Consider the following 20,991-nt stretch of genomic DNA (forward strand, 5'->3'; position numbering starts at 1 on the left):
ACTGTTCTTTTGCTATTTTGTAAAAGGTTATCTGTCTGTTAATGTTTTCCTTCTTTTATTTTTAAAATAAAAAATAAAAAAGAAATATTCCTGTGTCAAAGGTGTAGTCTTCATATATAATCTGTTTGCTGTATATTTGGAGTGATTTCCATCTGGGTTACAAAGGAACAAATATATAACAACAATATTTGTGTTTAATAAGATCCCTTTTGTTATCATATGGTATGGCTGCATGCCATAATAAAGCAAAACAGTTTCAGACTTTCACTATGAATATTCACTATCAGTAATATTTTAATCAGGTTATGTAGCAGGACTGAAAATTTAATCAGTGAATTTTGGTGGAAGAATGCCTTAAAATCTTTATACATCATGTAAAATCAACAGATTGAATTTCAACTGATCCAAACTAATAATAATCTATTTTAAGCAAAAAAAAAAAAAATCAGAAAAGACTTATTACAACACTAACATTCATGTGTGCTTTGAATACTGCTTCAAGGTTAGTAATTTCTTGAGATACTGAATGTGTCATAGTCACATGTATACATAAATAGATGCTCTAAAGAAGGGCTTCAAAATTCATATCATATATACCTATACATAACACTAAATGCAATTTCATGCATTTTTACGATGGAGATCATGAAAGAACTGTTTTTATACTTATATATCAGATAGTGTCATGAAAGAAGTATTTTTATACTTATATATCAGACACTATCACTTGTTGCATGAGATCAGTACTCACTTTCCTATGTTGGAATATTTCTGTATTCGGTTGTCAGATTATACATACTAAAACTATATATATCCTTGGAATATATGTGATTAAATGTAGAGATTAAATACATTTGAACATGGCCATGCTGCCATGGTTGTGATATTTGTTAGTACACTGAAATTGAGGTATATTCTTTTTTCCTTTTGAGTACAAATTACCTTAGATTTCTCCAGTAATTTTTGTACTCTTCTTCAACTTCCTGGTTATCCAAGACTCTTCCTGAATTACAGACATAGAAATATAAGGAGATACTGTATTAGTACATAAAAATGAATAGATTCAAGTTAGACTCATGGTATAATGTAACCAGGTCTGAGATATTCTCCAAAATGTTTTCACGTTCTATTTAATGAAACTGCACGGATGAACAACAATGTCCTCTGATTGCATACATGAGAAAGTAATGTCATCCTTTACCTATAGCAGCCATGTTCCTAAAAGTTTCCCTCATGACATGTCTGTAGAGCTTCTTTTGGGATGGATTAAGCAAAGCCCACTCCTCCATGGTAAAGTTCACAGCCACATCCTCAAAGGTCATTTCCTCCTAAGTGATCAAACATATATTTCTTGAAGGAAAACAACAACAACAACAACAAAACAAAGCATGGAAATATTTCTGTTGGTAATTTCTAGAATAAGCATTTATTGAAAATTCCAAGGAAGGAAACAAAAAGAACATTGTTCCTAGAAAATCATACATGGTGAACTTAGGAAGAGTCATCAAAATGGGAGAGTGGTCATCCATGGGGCAAGAGAGGTTTGAGTTAGGTAGGCTTTCAATCACCTGGATACTCTCATCTGTTGCCCAAGGCCTAAGGATACAGTACAACTGCACAAAGTCACAAGTTGGAGTTCATGTCCTCAGTCATTCACAGATTTTTCCTTAGAACGTAAATATTGTGCACAGAAACCCCTGCAATTTTCCTCCATAATTGTTTTTTGCAGAAGGTTTGCAAGTAGCAGGTCTGAGAGCATTACCCAGTTCTCCTTGCTGATGACTGGCCGCTGCCCTGTAACCCATCTCTAGCAGATGCACCAGCATTCCCACATCATAACACGGTGCTGTACTGCATGTAGCTGTCTCCATTGTTCTTGGTTTTGCTTCTTTTTTGGGGGGCTTGGAGTTTCTTTCATTATTAAATATATAACTATTTTTTAAATAGATATTTTAATGACTATAAAATAATTCACCACTGCCAAGTATAAAAACACACTGTCACAGCTCATGAGTCAATGTTCCCTCTGGGCTCTCTCAGAGGAAAGTAAGAGATCCTATGCAAGTAGCCAGAAGGTGAGCACCCAGAGGAGGCTCTGAAGCTCCTTCCACTATTGTGTCAGCAAGTGCCCACAAACAGTTTCTGCACTGGGTTGAATTTGCTGTTCTGATTTTTTAAATACCACACATTTAAAGTTGAAGGGTGTGGAGGAATGTCTTCTTTTCTGTTTTCTTTCCTTCCATTTTAAAATACATGTTTTCTAGCATAGAATATGGAGTCTGTGACTAGAAGGATGAGCTCCTGAAGAAAGTTCTCAGCTGCCCTTCCCTCAGCTATCTTATGAGGTTTTGTTCTTCTTAAAGCCCTAAGATGCCTAAAATTCTGCCAAAATACCTTGCATCGTCTAAGGCTTTATTCATACAGTATTTTATTAAATTAAATTAAATTACATAATTGCAGGAGAGATTGTGTATTTCAGTTTTAAACCATAAGAAGAGCCATTTAGAGGCATTTTTCTGTCCATGTCTGAAATTTGTTATTTTTCACAATATGTGTGTGCTCTAGGAATGTAACCCTCATGAATTTCTGGGGTCCACTGTATTTACACTTATTATTATTAAATCTTACCAAGAATTTTGAAAATAAAAATGTACTGCAAAATATTTAAATACTAAATTACCACACATTAATTTCTATCAGTCTGGGTACATAGTGAGCTGAGGACCAGCCTGAACTGCACAGTGAGACCTTGGTTTCAAAACAACAAAATCACTTCCAAAATTTTCTTTACTTAATCAGATGTAATCAATTCTCCACTCCATTTTTAACTAGGAAAATCATAATCTTATGGTTAAATCATGAAAATAAATTTCTGAGTCCTTAAGCAACTTATATTTTATAGAAGCCTTAGATAAAAAGGGATGGACACTTTTACTGTTTGAAAAATTATGATAATCCTAGATTCTCTCCTCCATTTAAAAAAATTTACAGTACACACAACTAACCTCAAATTCACAGACACTTTTCTAGGGGAAGAAAGTTCCAAGGATGTCTTTCAGAATGGTACCCACACTTCCACAATGGAAGAAAGTCACATTTTTGACATATAAACAATAACTGATGATTAATTTTTTCCCCCTTTTCGAGACAGGGTTTCATTATGCAGTTCAGGCTGGCCTTGAACTCACTTTGTAGCCCAGGCTGGTCTCAAACTCACAGTGATCCTCCTACCTCAGCCTTCTGAGTGCTGGGATTATAGGCACGCTCCACCATACCTGGTGATGATGTTTAATTTAACCAAGCACTGTGATCATGGTATAGAGTTGTGTTTGGTGATCCACGCTTGTGATATCACTTTGGGAGGCTGAGGCAATAGGATAAAAGCTTCAAGGTCAAGGTAGGGAGAACTAGTGTCGAATTTAAAATAATGATAACTAAAAATGTAAAAGGCCTGGATGTCCTGTAGAGTGAAAGTCCTGGGCCAAATCCCTACTACTACAAAAAATACCTTATAATCATCTTTATTCCTGTGTAATACCTTCCCCATTACACCTAGATAATGTTGCACAACCAATTTTTAAGCTAACAACGGAGAGATAAAAATTTCCAATTATGCCTCAAAAATGATTAGGTGAAATTAGCAGTAACAAAAGATTACTTACATATAACTTTATGTAAATTTCTCTTTCTTTGAAGCCTAAAATTTTGAGCCACATTCAAACTGAGCCAGCATAGAGGCTATCCTTTTCACTAAAAACATTTTCAGGGAAAACCACTGGCTCAGGAGCTGATTTTGCCACCCACCAACAACCCACTTTCCTACATTGTCTCTATTCTACCTGCACAGGACACCATTGTCTGCCTAATTATTGACATGAGTGCAGACTGACAATTGGTGCTTTTCCCCTGCTGCAATATTGCTTTTACTCATTGTCCTACCTCATTCAGCATGTCATTTGTTCTAAGACAGGGCCTCACTTTGTAGTTCAGACTGGTTTTGAACTATGTAGACTAGGTTGAACCTGAACTCCCAACAATCCTCCTGCCTTAGCTTCTGCAAGTGATGGGATTATAGGTATGTGACACCACAGTTGGTTGGCATTCCATTTTTAAAACAATATCACTTTGGGATATTTTTACCCATTCACATATCACCTATCACCTATGGATGCCCTACTTCAAGGAGATTCCAAGTTTGGGTTTAACAGTCAGCCCTTTCTGGAAATTGTTCTTTATAGTAACACTTTTATCTTTTCTTTACAATGATAACTTCCTGTCCATTTTTTGGCATTCTAAATCTCAAGATTTATTTATTTACTTACTTATTTCATTGCTCTGGCTATAACATAGTAGTTGAAGCAGGTTTGGCCAGGTCCCTAACACTGAGCCTCATCACAGGCAATGCTAAACACTTCTTCCACTTTTTACATCATTTGTGAAGACCCTATAGTAACTCTGGCATTATGGAAAAGTGTTTGGAAATTTTGGAGTTTACTGTCATCACAATCAAATCCAGAGTGGAAGATATAACTTGAGTACTTGAGACCCTGTATCTAAACTTTTCAGAAATTTAGCATAATTAGGTGGCTTAGCCACATTCCTGTTACTGAGATAACATATCAAACCCCTACAACTTAGAGTTTACATGGGATCAATTTCAGTTCATGGTCTGCTGGATCCAAGGCAGAAACACGATGACAAAGTGACACAGCGGAGGAAAAGATCTTCAAACCATGCAGCCTGGAAGGAGGCGAAGATGGGAGGAGCTGCAAAGAACACGCTTTTCCAGGCCTTGCCTCTAGGGCCCATCTCCATTACATCTTTACATCCGCACAGCACATCCAGATACTGACGTCACCAATGAAGGAATCCACTGATGAGTACAGGGTCCACACAAACCACTCAACTTTCAAACTCATAAGACACTTAGATACAAAGCATAATACCTGGTCTGCTGCTTGGAGAAAAACAGGGCACCCAACACTGCAGTTTGACCTGCAGAGAAACCTCCACACATGCATCATGAGTCTCCCCTCAACTGTTCTGCTCACTGAACAGCATGGAGACGATGGGGCTGCGGGTGCTAAGCTGGCAAAGGCCATGGTAAAGTCACCTCCCTGGGACAGGACAGACACTTAGGTCCTGGCAGATCTCAGTCCCACCCAGAGGGTTACAAAGGACCAAAAATGTGTACCAGTGGCAACTGACATATAGGAACAATGATTAATCACCTGATTCAGGGAGGCCCAGATCCTGCCAAAGCTCATTCTGACCACTTATGACCAGATGTTGGGCATTCACCACAAGCCCTATTCTTACGTTGGGCCATTTGGCCTTGCTTATTTGCCATTTTGAGGATTGAGGGTCTCCCAGTACTTTTCCATGGAGGCACAGTCAGTACAATTCATACAACAAGTCAGGCTAAGCCAGGTTGGAAGTCTCTCTGCAACATACTGGGAGCTTTTGACTTGGGTGCTTGACAAAGGATTCCATTTTCTGGCAAGTGTGCCTGACTGGACAGTTTATACAATAGAAATTCTTCTTCATGATGCAAAGCTGAGCCAAGAGGGAGAAGAAAAGCAATACAATAGCTACTTGAATGCAGCCCAAATGACAGACTCTAAACAAAATCCTTCTTGGCCCAGGCTTCCTCCCTGGACACTGACTTGAGCCAGCCTGTTGGATCTTTGCATTGATGCAGGATTTGCTTCTAGCTTTGCAGAACTACTTGTGTCTCCTTACTGTACTCAAAGGCTCTTTCTTTTTTGTTGTCTCTGAATATAGGATCACAACTGTGCCACTGAACTTCCAGAGTCAGTGTCACATGCAGAAAACCAGAATTATGAAGGCCAATCTTAGCAGGAGAATCAGAATCATAGTTTCAATGTATAGACCCCCTCATCCTTTCTCTCATGAGGCAGGAACAGCTAAGAGCTTAACACAGTAAATTCTTTATAATATGCTGTTCCCTCCTCACAGACTGAAACTTTTCTCTTTCAATATATTAAATTTCCCACAGTAATGTTTTCACCCTGGAGTCATATGATGGGTAAACTTATTGTCAAATGTATTAGCTTGACAGATGCCCAGGACATTAGTAAAGCACATGTCTGGGGGTCTCTGAGAAAGGTAAGGCAGTGACTCTAGCAGTTACCTCAGATCCCTGGCCCCTCCATCTCAGGGTCTTTCCCATCTAAAGAATTTCTACTGGGAAGTTGAAGAATTGGTGCTGGAACACAGATCCCGCCAACTCTTACCTCAGAGTATTTTTTGCACCAGCATCCAAAGCAATGGCAGATACAAGAGCTCCTCCACAAAAAAAGGAGAGACTTCCTTTTGTATTCCATCTCAGGCACAAGCTTATTGGTTGGTGCCAACCCCATGCAAGGTGGATTTTCTCTGCTTAGTGTATGTTCTACAAGCCAATCATCCACAGACAAAAGCTTTCTTACTTCCTGGAATGTCCTGCTTATCAAGGGGGCGTATCACAGTTAATGATCACAAAATCTTAAATGAGTCTTGAAGCATTCCCTTTGCAAATTTTTTTGGGAAGGTACCAGGAATCAAATTCAGGACACTGTGCTTGCCAGGCAGGCACTTGTGCACAAATATTTTTCATATATACAAATTTTATTCTGAAGCCAGTGAAGCATGTTTGCAGGTAAAAAGGCAAACAATTTTTAGTAAAAGCCCTATGGCAGTCAGTCACCTCCAAAAAAAGAACAACTCCCTAAACCATCTATACATAAAACACTTGCCAAACATGGATTTAAAGCATGAGAATATTTTTTCATTATGAAAAAGTAAACATACCAAAATTCATCTTTACATGAGAAGATTTGTGGACAAATATGAACCAAATGTGAATTGTCCATTGTTTTCCTGAGCATTGGTAATGTCCTCACCATTCCAGGAATATACTCCCAACTGCTCTGTGTGTAATGACTGACACGCTGTTCATTTTGTAAAGCTATCTAAGCCCACACCTCAAGTGACCCATGTCGTCATTTCTATAATAAATCCTAAGCATTGAGAAGTTTCTCTCTCTTTCAAAAAATATAACTGCCATACATTTGAACTTTGTTGAGGTTGAAATAGATTACTCAATTTAAATTTTTATTTGAAGCCATGTTGAAGGACATATGATGACACTTTAAGTGTACACTAGGGACATACTTTTTTGTGGCTCTTATCAATGGCCTGTCACATCACAGGAACAAAAACACACAGTGACTACTATACTGGGTCATATTCTGTGGATTATGACCAAACAGCTTCTAAGAATCTAAAGAAGAACTCAAAGAACAGACGGGCAGAAAAGGAGAAAGAAATATGGAGGCCATAATGTCACTATTAACTACTCCTCTAGCAAAAACTGCTCTGAGGTAAGAGTTTTATGGCTAAGGTCCTTTTCATGTTGTTCTGATCCTTGTCCCTGAGGCTGAATATAAAGGTACATATTAGAGTATGCAGAACTTTTCAAGGAATCTCTGTTACTTCCAAAATTGAGATAGACATAAATGTCAAAAGAAGAGCCGGAGTGCTTTTATAGCTACAGTCAGGCACTTAAGTGCATCCATCTATCTATCCATCTATCTATCTATCTATCTATCTATCTATCCATCTATCTATCTATCTATCTATCCATCTATCTATCTATCCATCTATCTACTGGCCCCCAGCGGAGTGGATCCCTAAAATGGCAGTCACAATAGACACAGGAGAACACAGAGACAACTAAATAGCCAAGGAGATTGTCACACAGTGAATAAAATTTCTTCTTATTAAAATTTACCATTAATTGGAAAATGTGGCAAAGACAACTTTGAGTTACATATAGACTCACACAAGACAAGGTACAAAAGTACTTTTGTCACTAATATGCTCTAACTGAACAAATCTGAGTTACTTCCATACCACTGAGACACAGTATTCAACACTCATACTTTAAAAAGCCGGGCGTGGTGGTGCACGCCCGTAATCCCAGCATCTGGGAGGCTGAGGCAGGAAGACTGTTGCGAGTTTGGACTAGCCTAGGCTATGAAGTGAGCTCAAGGCCAGCCTGAACTGCGTAGTGAGACCCTGTCTCAAAGACAAAACAAAACAAAACAAAACCCTCATACTTTAAAGGAGGGAAGGCTTATTTCAGTTCTGGTGGTAGGTTTCATTCCATAGCTGGCTGGCTCCAAGTCAGGGTGGCTTGGCAGAGGGGCATGGCATGCAGGAAGCTGGTGCACAGCACGGCATTGGGAAGCAGTGTGCCATGCGAAGAGGAGCAGTGACATATACATACAGTTCTGGACCACATCCTCGATGACCAATCTCTTCCCACCAGGCTTCCTCTGCCATCGTACCCAGGTATAAACCCATCACTGGACTAATCCAATACTACACCCATGACTCGGCCACCTTCCAGCAGCCCCACCTATGTGCACATGACGCTTTGGGAGAACATCTAGACCATAACTTATAGTTAGGTACAAAGGACACAAAATGAGGAGGGGGCTGTAATTATAGAAAATTCACTTAGTACATAAAATATTTAGGTACCCCTTCATATGCACATTCATATATGCACATTTGCATATATTTCATTCTTTTCTCACCACATAATTGTACTAAAATATACATATATCCATGTACTAACTACTAACACACGCTTATATGTAAGACTTTGTCTCTTCATAGTTCTCTCCTTTTAATATAGTGATTTTACTTCTTTTTAACTTAGATCTCTAAGTCTTTAATTTTATAAGTTTTTTAATCCCACATTATTAAAATTTACCCTCATATGATGCAACCGTACAGTAGGAAGCACTTGTGAATATGCTATGGTACAAGACTATTTGTGAAACAATAGCACATTTCAAAGTGAGTTTAGATTAGTTATAAACAGATATGGAAAATCATAAAATATTGGGACATAATCCTACTGAATTAACTAAGAAACAACAGAAAATTGAACTATATAAAATGTCCAAATGAAACAAAGAGGTAGAAAAAATCAGAGTGATAATACAGTATTAGAAACAGAAGAAACAAAACAACAGAAAACAGAAAGAAAAGGCTCTTTCTTATTCAATTATTACAAAAAGGACAAATAAAACACAAAATAGAAAAAGAGCCCTCTAAAAATTCTAATATACTTTAAGAATTACAGCATTGTGAAATAATCTGCTCAGTTTTACCATCTAAAATGTGTAAATGTGACAAAGCATCAGGCTTTAAATTATAAATGTATTACACTTCCATTTGTAAATGAAAATATGAAATACTTTCTAAAATGTAACAAGTGTAAAACATATAAAGGCAAACGTACACTGAACAGGTCATTAAGAGAAACTATTAATTAGTCTAGCACTGAATCAATGCAATCTACCAAATATTTACTAGTTTGACAGTATTCAATCTGTACCTAAAAGAAAGTAAGAGATTATCATGGTCAAATGATTTATAAGTTTATTTTCTCTAAGAAATGCAGAAGAAGGGGCTAGGGATTTAGCTCAGCGGCACAGCGCCTGCCTGGCAAGAGCGAGGTCATCAGTTCGATTCCCGGTACTGGAAAAAAACCAAAAACAAAGAAAGAAATGCAGAAGAAACAGTCTTCTCAAAATCACAAGAAATATTGGCCAAGACAAATTAACAGAGCAGCAATAAAGAACTTGACATATGCAAAGAAATGGAAATAATATCAAGTATGCTCTCAAAACATACTGGAATTAAGATGTTTAGATTAGAAACCAATAGCTGAAAAAACCTTAGAAAATTTGAAAAAACAGATTAGGTCAAAATTTTTTTCTTTTTTTTTTTTTTTTTTGTACCAGGAATTGAATTCAGGACCTTGCACTTACCAGGCAGGCACTGTGCCACTGAGCTGTCTCCCTGGCCTATGTCACAAATTTTAAATGACATGTGTGGCTTGTTGAATTATTAATAATAATTAATAATGGCTTGTTAAATGGCTTGTTAAATTATTAATGATTTTATAGTGTAAAAAAATTGAATCTACATATTATCATTTTAGGAGGACTTCCAGATAAAATTTTTTACAAAATGCATTATTAAAAAAGAACAACAAGCTCAACTTGATATGCAAATATCCCAGTTCAGATATCAGCAAAATAAAAATGAAAATCATTCAACAAATAATTGCAAATTACGTGTTCAATATTCAGGCAGATTGAGAGAACACAATGAGAATTATTGTAAGTATGTAAAAACAGGCTACTGAATAAATTGTCGTCCATTACATTAAAAACAAAGAAAATATAAGACTATATCAATATTTGCACAGAAAATACAAAATAGAAAAAAAAACTATTGACATTAAAGTATTACACATAAAAATTAACTCACCTGCACATAGCATCATTGTGTATGTTGCCAAAATTAAAGAACCAACAAAAACTACTAGAATTAGTAAGGTATTGTAGCACAGTATACATCCCGAGCTTAGTACACATATATCTGTCATTTAACTATGTGTCAACTATAAACCGAAGTAGAAATTCTGGGTATAGCATACGTAGCACACAGAAAAGCACAGAAACAATTTCACATTAGAAGCCCACATATGAGAAATGCTCAACACTAGATGTAACCACACAACACATGATAAAACCATTTAAAAATGTTTAAGCTTAGAAGGAGAAAAATGAACAAATTAGATCACTCCAAGTATGGGCAAGGCACAAGCAGCACCTATACATGAAACATTAAGAGGACAAATTCATATTCTAAAACTTTCTATAAATTTTTAATTTCTACATAATCTGTACACCAGCAATTTCTCTCATTCTGTGAAAAATCCTACTTCCTTATCAACTGAAGAAAATAAATAATACATTTAATAACAGAAAATATAGGATTATATTTTACATATATGTTAAATATGTAATATTTACCAAAGGCAACATCAGTGGAAAAAGTGAAGCAACTGAAATATGAACTTCCCTAAAAACCTCTGCATAATTGAGAAACCACAAATAATCACTTCAGTATAATAAAACTCTTTAACCTTAATTATTTTTTTTTTTGTTTTTTTTTTTGTTTTTCTCCAGTACCGGGAACCGAACTCACGACCTTGCGCTTGCCAGGCAGGCGCTTTGCCGGTGAGCTAAATCCCCAGCCCCCTAACCTTAATTATTAACATTCAAAATTTCAAAGACTTTACCCCAGCAACAGTCTTCTTAGTAATGTGATGGTGAAGCCACAAAGTACATCCAAAAATTCACCCTGTGGTTTTGTTCAGTAGAGTTAGATGAAACCAGAAATGCATCGAAAGAAACCATAATTATTGTATTCATCTGCATCATGATTCTATGAATCTTTATGTGTACTGTGCTAAATGCAAAACAAATGTTTTACTTGTAATTTTTATTTTTTGCTTCTTCAGATGAAGTACTTTAATTTCCAACCAAGACTATCAAATCCTTTTGGTTAAATCATAATGAAAAGTTTTTAAATCTTTGAGGTAACTTCTATTCTTTACACACAACTTGCTGCAAAGAAGCAATATGGATGCAGGACAAGGAAGAAACTTGCTTCACTGTAATTCAAAAGGTAACCCACAACCAGGTTAAACACATTCCTGAGCTTACAAATCACTCTCACTCTGACTATGCAGCCGAGGATGTCTGACTCCCAGATGGTGCATGAGGAAGATATGAAAAGTCAGGAAATGTAATTCCAGGACATCCACACAGCCTACCTGAACATCCTCCCAGGGTAAAATTGCTGTAATTTCCATAGGCTGAACTCTGAACAGAGATTCATCCACAGTCACTTTCCCAGTTTCTCCTCTAAACTCATGTGTTGTTTGCTACAACCAAATAATTCTGTAAAAGGAACTAGTCTACCCAAAAGTCAATACTCACAGTACCCAGAGGTACCACAATTCTGACAAATTGAGATCTCAGTCTTAGTATGCTGCTTAAAAAGCACATTTCAGGGGCTGGGGATTTAGCTCAGTGGCAAAGCGCCTGCCTGGCAAGCGCAAGGTCGTGAGTTCGGTTCTCGGTACCGGAGAAAAACCAAAAAAAAAAAAAAAAAAAAAAAACACATTTCAGACTAACACATGTGATTCTGGGTTTCACCATGCGTCATTACTCACAAGGTATCAAGGATTGACATACTGACCCATTCCAGTAACATAAATGAAGATAATTTGTCTAAAAGAGGCTTACTGTTCAAAAAATTATAATAGTTTTAAGGTTCCAATTCCAGAATCCCGGGAAAATGCAATTTAAAAAATTGTACTAAGAAACTAACCTAAAATTTACAGACACCTTCTACAGCCAGAAGAATTCACAGATTTCTTTAAGACTGGACATCACACATTCTCAACTGGCAAATATTACTGTACAGCATTCTGGACATAAACAGCTGATCATCTTTAATTTAACCACGCACTGTGATCTTGGCAAGTAGAAGTGATTTTAAGACCCCCACCAGAGCTGGGCTTGGTGATCCACACTTGTAATCACACCACTCTCGTGGGCTGAAGCAAGATCACAAGTTAAACCCTCACCATGTACAACACAATGAAACCAACTCTCAAAACATATCACCAGTACCACCACTAATTTTTAAAAATTAGACAGAGCTGAGAGTGTAAGAGCAAATTTTAAAATCTACCAGTTTCATAGATAGGACCCCAGACTCAATTAGCCTTGACTCCCTAAACTCAGAGATAATTAGGGTCAGTTCTGTCTGACCATCTGAAGCTGCACCAAGGTCAGAAAAATATACCCTGCTTGCTAGTGTGCTTCATGGTCTTTCTGCCTGGCACAGAATTCCAGCCTGGGACACAATGGCCCAGTCAAGTACACAAGTGATTGATTATACCTGCATGCTTGGCATCAACTCCCTGTCAGCCCCACTACATGATAAATGACCTCCCTTATCCACAACCCACCCCCAAGTAAATCTGCCTAGAAAGATATGACTAAGTGTGTATTGACTAGTACCTAAACATAGTAACTTGCTATTAGCTTTTGTAATCTTGCTTGCAAAAACGTATGTAAGACCCTGCTTTGATCTGACTCAGGGCTGATGATTTGGAATTTGCATTCCCATCAGCCCACTACTGTTAATAAAGTAAGTTGCCTTTCAAAGTCCTTCGTGCAGGACGTTTTCTGTCTGGTTTGGTTCAAATTCTGCAATAAGAGCAAATGTCCTGGACTCAAGTCAGACTACTCATCCAATGACAGACAATGCTATTCCGCTAATTCTTTAACCTACAAGGTCAGGTACAATTTTTTAAGTTCCAATTTTGCCTCATAAGTGTTTAGGTAACTTAATAACAGAAGACTTATTAATCTAACATTTCTAAAATTTCTTTCTTTCCTTTAGGTCTCTGACAGTTGACTCATATTCACCCCAAGCCAGCATAAGACCCCTTGTTTAGTGTCACACTAAAATATTTTGACCTCAAAGGTAAACCTTTTCTAGTTCAGGGGCTGACTGTGCCACACTGCATCAGCCCCTCCTTTGCCATATTCCATCTACTCCTCCTTTACTCCTCCGTGAAGCAAACATCCTTTTATATCTTATAATTCACATTCATGCAGAACTGAAAGTTGGTGTTTGAACCCTGCAGCTGTATTCCTTGCATGAAAAGAGCTAGTTCAGTAAGCATTTCATTATTTTAAAAATGTCTACAAACTATCCAAGACTATATAGACCATGTGAGAGATTGCACCCATGTGTCTTTCCAGTTAGACCCAAGTGACCTTTACGTGAGGACAGTCCACTTCAGATAGAGCATCAGTCACTGGTTAACCTGCTGTCCCTTTTGGAAAGTTGTCATTTGCAAGAGTAGTTCATTTCCTCCTTCATACATCAGTAATTCCTCCCTCCTTCAAATGACATTCTAAACATTAATGGAAACATTCTTTTATTCTTATGTCTTTCAATATTGTGTATTTAACAATGAAATTTAGTAAGCTCAACAACTGGTCAACCACTGAGACTCATTGCTGGCAATGGTAAATCATTTTTCAGATCTTCTTGGATATTATCAACACCAAACAATGACTTTTACAATGTGAAAAAGTAGTTAGAAACATAGCCATTTACAGTCATCACAGTGAAGACCAGGATTAAGGACACATTAATGGGTTTGCAACCCTGTACTGAAAACATGTATTACAGTTAGCACTGATGGGTGCCTTACCCAGGTTCCACTTCCTGGGACAAAATACTTCATACCCACAACAAAAAGGAAAAGATTTTGTCACTCACAGTTGCAGTCAATGATTAGTTGGGAGAAGGGAGAAAGAGTACGGCAAAAAAAACATGATGGAAGAAAAGGAGCCAGGAAGCAGAAAGAGAAGGGAGAAGATGGAGAACAGAACATAGTTCTCCAGGCCACACTCCCAGTGACGCACCTCCACCTAGTTTCCAATCCTAATACCACATTCAGTTACTGAACACTTCAATGGGTGAACGTACTGATAAGCATGTGTCCCACAAAATCCAAACAACTTACAAACACATGAGACATCTGGGGAACATTTCCAATATAAATTATGATACTAAGTCTGCTGCAGGGAGAAAAGGCAGGATACCTAACATGTCACAGTCCTATACATACACGAGTCAAGAGTCTCTGCAACACTCCTGATGTCACTGCACATTTTGCAGAGAAGCATGGCTGCAGGCACTGAGCTAGCTAAGAAAGGACTGTGTCCATGCTGATGTCACCTCATTAGAATAGGATAGGATACAGAGGACCAGAAAGGCCCAATTTTCTGGCATCAGCAGTTGACATGTAAGAACAAAGCCACTACAGCTGATAAAGGGAGACTCAAGCCATGTCAAGGCTGCTTCTCTCCAGACATCAAAATTAACAACTACAGAACAACTAGTAACAATGCAAAACACAATTAGTGAATAAGTAAGTGAAGTGGCTAAAATGAAAATCTTACTATCTGGGTAATAGCTTGAAGCAAAGAAATGACACAATTTTTCAGCATATTAATAATACTATAATAACCTCAATTATTAATTCTTTCAAAATTCCAGAAAGTTTTAACTAAGTAATACTTTTCTTAGTGACGTGATAGTAAAGCCATGGAGAGCATCCAAAAATCTGTCCTGTGACCTCTGAGTGTAGTTAGATGAAATCAAACAGATGAGCTAGAAATAAACATAGTCGATCTGTTGACCAGCATGACTCTATGGAGCTCTATGCATGATTATATGAAATGTAAAAGAAATTATTTATGACTAAATTTATTTTGCTTCGGGGGCTGGGGATTTAGCTCAGCGGCAAAGCGCCTGTCTGGCAAGTGCAAGGTCATGAGTTTGGTTCCCGGTACCTGAGAAAAAACCAAAAAAACAAAAACAAAACAAAAATTTATTTTGCTTCTTCCTTATGCAGTCCACTGGTTTCTAAGACTATCAAACCCTTATGGATAAATCACAAAAAACATTTCTAAATCTTTGTTAACTTTTCTCTCCTTCTCTTCCCGTCCCTCTCTTCTCCCTCCCGCTCCTCTATTTTATATAAACAATATGCACCAAAAGAAGCAATGAGAAAAAAATTTCAAGAGACACACACTCAGATTGTTAAGCATAATCTTGAGCTTACACCCTACTCTCCACTGTGCCCCATGCATCCAGAGTGTCCCACGCCCAGGTGGTAAGGAAAACATGGAAAACTAGGAAATGTAAACTGGGAATTTCCACACATGCTTCTTGGCTGTCCTCCCAGGGTAAAATGTCTTTCTTTCCACAGACTAGTATAACTATCTTTATATATGTATTTTTTTCTTTTCCTTCCTTTTCTCCATTCCTCCATCCCAATTTCGCTTTCCTTTTGAAGTTTCTTCCCATTTTACAGTACCTTTTGTACCTTTTGGCTCTTATTTACTCTTTCAGCTTCTCACTCTAGGGTGACAAAGCAATGTCTATACATGTGCATCTAGTTTATTTACCTATAAAAGTCTCCAGTTTACCCTTCTTTATAATACCACATCTTTTTTATCCATTCCTGTTGATGGACATTTGGGTTGTTCCCAAAATCTAGCTATCAAACTGTGCTGCTATAAACATGGATGCACATAGATCACTGTGGTACGATGTTTTTAATTCTTCTGGGAAGATACCCAGAAGAGGAACAGCTGGGTCAAATGGGACCTGCAATCCCAGTTTTTTGAGGAATCTCAACACTGATTTCCACAGTGGCTGCACCAGTCTACACTCTCATCAACAGTGGTTAGGGTTTCTTTTTCCCCACATCCCCTCCAGCATTTGTTGTTGGTTGATTTCTTGACAGTAGCCATTCTTTCTGGAGTGAGATGGAATCTCAGTGTTGTTTTAATTTGCACCTCTTGAATGACCAGTGGTGCTGAACATTTTTTCATGTATTTTTTTGCTGTTTGTATGTTCTCATCTCAGATGCCCATTTTTGGACTAGATCTTCAAATTTAGAAAGTCTGATTTTTTTTAGTTCTTTATATGTTCTTGATAGTAATCCTTTGTCTGAAGAACAGCTGGCAAACATTTTTTCCCATATTGTGGCTTGTCTCTTCACTCTGTTGGTGGTTTCTCTTGCTGTGCAAAAGCTTTTTTTGGTACCAGGAATCAAACTCAGAACCTTGCCCTTGCCAGGCAGGCACTTGTGCCACTGAGCTATATCCCTGGCCCTAAAAACTTTTTAATAAGATGAGAACCCAGCTGTTGATTGTGATAGTTCCTGTGTGATCAGGGTTTTATTTGAAAAGTCTTTGCCTACACCAATGTCTTGATGAGTTTTACTTATTCTATCATCTAGCAGATTTAATGTTTCTGTTTTAATAGTTAGATCTTTGATCCATTTTGAATTTAGTTTAGTGCATGGTGAAAGGTATGGGTCTAATTTTAATCTTTCGGAATGTGCACAGCCAGTTATCCAGCACATTTATTTAAGAGTCTTTCTTTCAATGAGTGTGTTTGGCACCTTTGTCAAGGATAAGGTGGCTGAGTGTGCACGACAAGTTACTTTGTGCATTTTTCTCTTTCTTTCTAAGTGAAAAAGAAAAATACACAGTTAACCAATGTCAACTCTTATGAATGTTTCTTCATCTTAAAAATAGAACAAAATTTCCAACATTCTTTAGGATGAAGGAATTCATGTATTTGTTGCTGTTAAAACCATGCTTGTTATTAGTCATGAAGCAAGTGTTTTGTTATATCACAATAAAATGCCACTAAGTACACTACAGAGAGACACACAATAACAACTGTTGCCAAGAATGTAAAGAAAACTCAGTTACTGAGAAAACAAGACAGTCATATTTGACAATAAACACCATGACCTATAATAATGAAACATACAGGTATTTTTCAGTCCATTTGTTCCTAAACAAAAAGCTTCATGTTCAGTAAATAACCAAAAGGTTTACTTTGGCTGAGAGTTTTAGACTAAGGTGGGAAATTTAAATCTGATAATGGCCTTCTTGCTGACAGAGACCAGAGGTCATCACATAGGGTATCACATGGAGAGAGTCTAAGAGTAGAGGAGGTGCTCTCCTCTCTGCATTTGAATTCCAGTATTCAATCATAGGGATTCCAAAAACAAAACCTTATCTACTTCTAATTGCCTCCTAAGTAACCCAACTATCTATATTTACTCAGATACTGTTTTCACCTATTAGGATATATACACTGGGTGCTCATCTGAATACTAGGTGTTCATCTATTTGTCTGTACCACTGGAAATTAGATTTTTTTCATGAATTTTGAATGGAACAATTTGTGTATAACTGTAACTGTTTTCACATTATTCATTAATAACTATCTTAGTCATATACGTTAGAGTTATGAAGACCGAAGTCCACACTAAAATTTGTTCATGAATGTTTACATTCCACATAGTTAAGTTTGTTAGAGATTGATAGGCAGTAGGAAAGGAACCAGGACCAAGATAGAGCCACTCCTGAGATGATATAGTTGAGAGCGGAGCTGATAGAAACCAGGTCGCAAGATGGAGACATGATGGATAGGCCCACAAGTCTCACCACAAATAAATAACAGTTCAAAATGGTATTGTAAGTGGTACCATCTGCTCAGGTTAGCCCAAATAATGTAACAAACAAGCAGGTGGATGACCAGAACACCTTGACCCTTACTCCCACTACTTCCAGAAATGCCTTTGTTCTTTTCTGTAGTCACAGATAGTAAAGTTAATAATTCCTTCTAATGAATATTGGTACATCTTGTTTTACTACTAGATCAATTCTAACCCTAAGCAACTATACTTGTAACCCAATGGGCTGATTTTAGTTTCACCCAAAGTATTCCTTAACAACGTTACTAAAAAAAACACTGGAAAATTCAATTTAGAGGTTCAGTTGCAGCCCACTTTCATGCTCCTTTCTGTTCTGAGGAACTTTTTGTTTTATAAACTTTCTAATTTGCCTTCTGCATCCTCTGTTCCAGTCTTCGCTGACATGAAATATGAACCTGGCACAGTTATCAGTTAGCATGCAGTTTACAATGACATTTACAACTTAGCATTCATGACAGCTAAAAAGTAGAGACAACTGAAATGTCCACAAATTGATGAATAACCAAAAATTTAAGCTTACCATATTATTCATTCACGAAAAGCAATATTTTCTGATAAATGTACAATGTAAATCCATCTTGGAAATGTCATGCAAAAGAGACAGACACACGAACAGTGTTGAATTATTTACTTATACAAAATGGCCAGACTATGAAAATATACAGAGAACACTGTAGGTCAGCAGTTCCTAAGGCTTGGGGAAATAAGAGAAACAAGGAGGCAGGATTCCTTTAGGAGCTAAATAAAATATTCTAAATGCACTAGGCTGTGGACGATATATTTTTAAGTGAATGAATTGAACAGTAAGTAAATTATTTTAGTAAAGCTGGCATAAAAGAACTTCTATTTATAATGTACAGAGAATTTTGAGTCACACTGAGCAGAGCAGTGTAACACTAAGCTACATTATTGGTTCACTCATGTTGTTTTGACACAAAATATACATTTTTCATTAGTGGACAGGGTCTCACTATGTAGTTCAGGCTGGCCTTGAACTTACTAAGTATCCCTGGCTGGTCTCAAAATTGTACTGATCCTCCTGCTTCTTCGTGCCAAGTGCTAGGATTTCAAGCATGAGTCACCACGCGAGCTGCAAAATACATTATAAAAAAAAGAGTTCAATAGAACTTCACAAAATAAACATAGAAATATATAGAATTAAGTAATGATTTTAGGATGTAATATCAATATTTGGAAAAAAAAAAACCTTTCAGTTACACATACAGCTTTAAAGAAATATATTTAGTAAAATATTTGATCAGAAAACATAATAATTTATGAAACAGGAATCAATATTTTGGAAAGGAAGCCAGGTGTGGTGGTGCGTGTCTGTACTCCCAGAACTTGGAGGGCTGAGGCAGGAGGATTGCCACAAGTTCAAGGCCAGCCTGGACTCCATAATGAGACCTTGTCTCAAAAAACAAATAAACAAAAAATATATCTTTTTCATATTCACATATCTGAATACATGATCAAGACAGAATAACAAGAAGCAACAGGAAAACACACTGTGAAAATAAGAAAAAAAAATGACAATAGATAAAGGATAAAGGACATCAACTCTTGATCCTTCTCTTGTATTAGCCCCCAGAATGGTATTAAAAAAAAAAAAAACTTTCCTTCATAAACTCGTCTCCCAGTAGATTTTCAAGCAATTCATTGAAACTATTCTGACACTGATCAAGATGCCATCTGTATATGTACCAATTTCTTAGGATGAATATATACATTATGTATAGCAAATAGATACAAATATGAACACTATAATAACTATGGCATATTCAGTTGGGCATAGTTTCAAATGTTTGTAACCAAAAAAGGAGAAAGAAATCTCTGTAAATTATATACTCAGGGTAATATAATCTTTACCTAAATCCAGACAACATGTTTTTTAAAAAAAAAGGCTAATGTAGGCCCATTACAAATATGTATGCAGATTTTCCAACACAGGATAGAACTTTACCTACAGAAATATTAGGGTATATTAGGAAACTTTGCATGTAGCTGAACAGTAGCATGCGTCCACAGCATACATGATGCAGGTTTAATCTAAGAACCACGCACAGGAAGAAAGTGACTGTACGATAATGATAATGATGTTGGGTCTGTTCATCAGCATCACAAAACTATGGTACAACTTATCACAAAAAATGAATGAACTGACATGATTATTTGACCTGACATAAATGCTTTCTAAAGTCAATTTCTGTTATTTATTAAAGGCTTTCAAGGAAGAAAATAATGTGATTAATAACTTGATAAAGCACATGTTTCATAAAACTGGCAAATGTTACAATGAATGGAGATGCAGGAGATGAACTATTTTAAAATCAGAAATACGTCAAGGATATTAACTGTCTCCACTATTGTGTCACAAGAAACAAAAATTCATGTGTTACCACAGGACATACAGGCAAGGCAGTCAAAAAGCAAAAACAGGATTGAAATTAAAAGATGAAATAGCTATGCATGAATGATGAAAGAATCAAGATGTTAAAATCTGAGAACAGTAACAGAAAGACTGTGTTCCCAAAGCCAAGATCAACTAGAAAAAGTCATAGTGTATATCATAGTTTCAACACTCATTAAAACTATCCCAGTACAATGAGTGCAACTACACAATACACAGTCAAAACACAAATTATAAGTAAATATTGTTCTCAAACATGTTGACATCAAGGCCAGTACACATGAAAACTACAGAGAATTCTAAAAGCCTGTTGCTTAAGAATCAGTGTGCAGCTGATTATCAATGAAAATAGGAAAAAGTATTTTTTTTACTAATAGAATCAAAAGCACAGGAATGTCCCTATACCATGTGGTTATAATGAATATTTTAGGAAAAAAAACTACACTGTCAAAATTATATTTAAGTAGAGGGTGGAACTTATTTGAAATTTTTGCAAATATGTCTGAAATCTGCCTTGAAAGGTATC

General features: G+C 36.8%; 1 protein-coding gene across 2 annotated transcripts in view; it reads right to left on the bottom strand.

Moving 5' to 3' along the window:
* Nucleotides 1-20,991, bottom strand: part of LOC102006911 (zinc finger protein 14-like) — a 37,059-nt gene that overhangs the window by 9,819 nt on the left and 6,249 nt on the right. The window contains exons 2-3 of one of the 2 annotated variants that reach the window (XM_005381977.2): nt 1,202-1,328; nt 943-1,003 (exon numbers count right to left, since the gene is read on the bottom strand). The exons of the other annotated variant lie outside the window; for it this stretch is intronic. Coding sequence (XP_005382034.2) covers nt 943-1,003; nt 1,202-1,328 — 188 coding nt within the window. The remainder of the gene's footprint in view (nt 1-942; nt 1,004-1,201; nt 1,329-20,991) is intronic. 2 annotated transcript variants of the gene reach the window in all.

This window comes from Chinchilla lanigera, unplaced genomic scaffold, assembly GCF_000276665.1.
Source record: "Chinchilla lanigera isolate Chin_1 unplaced genomic scaffold, ChiLan1.0 scaffold00016, whole genome shotgun sequence".
Taxonomy (NCBI): domain Eukaryota; kingdom Metazoa; phylum Chordata; class Mammalia; order Rodentia; family Chinchillidae; genus Chinchilla; species Chinchilla lanigera.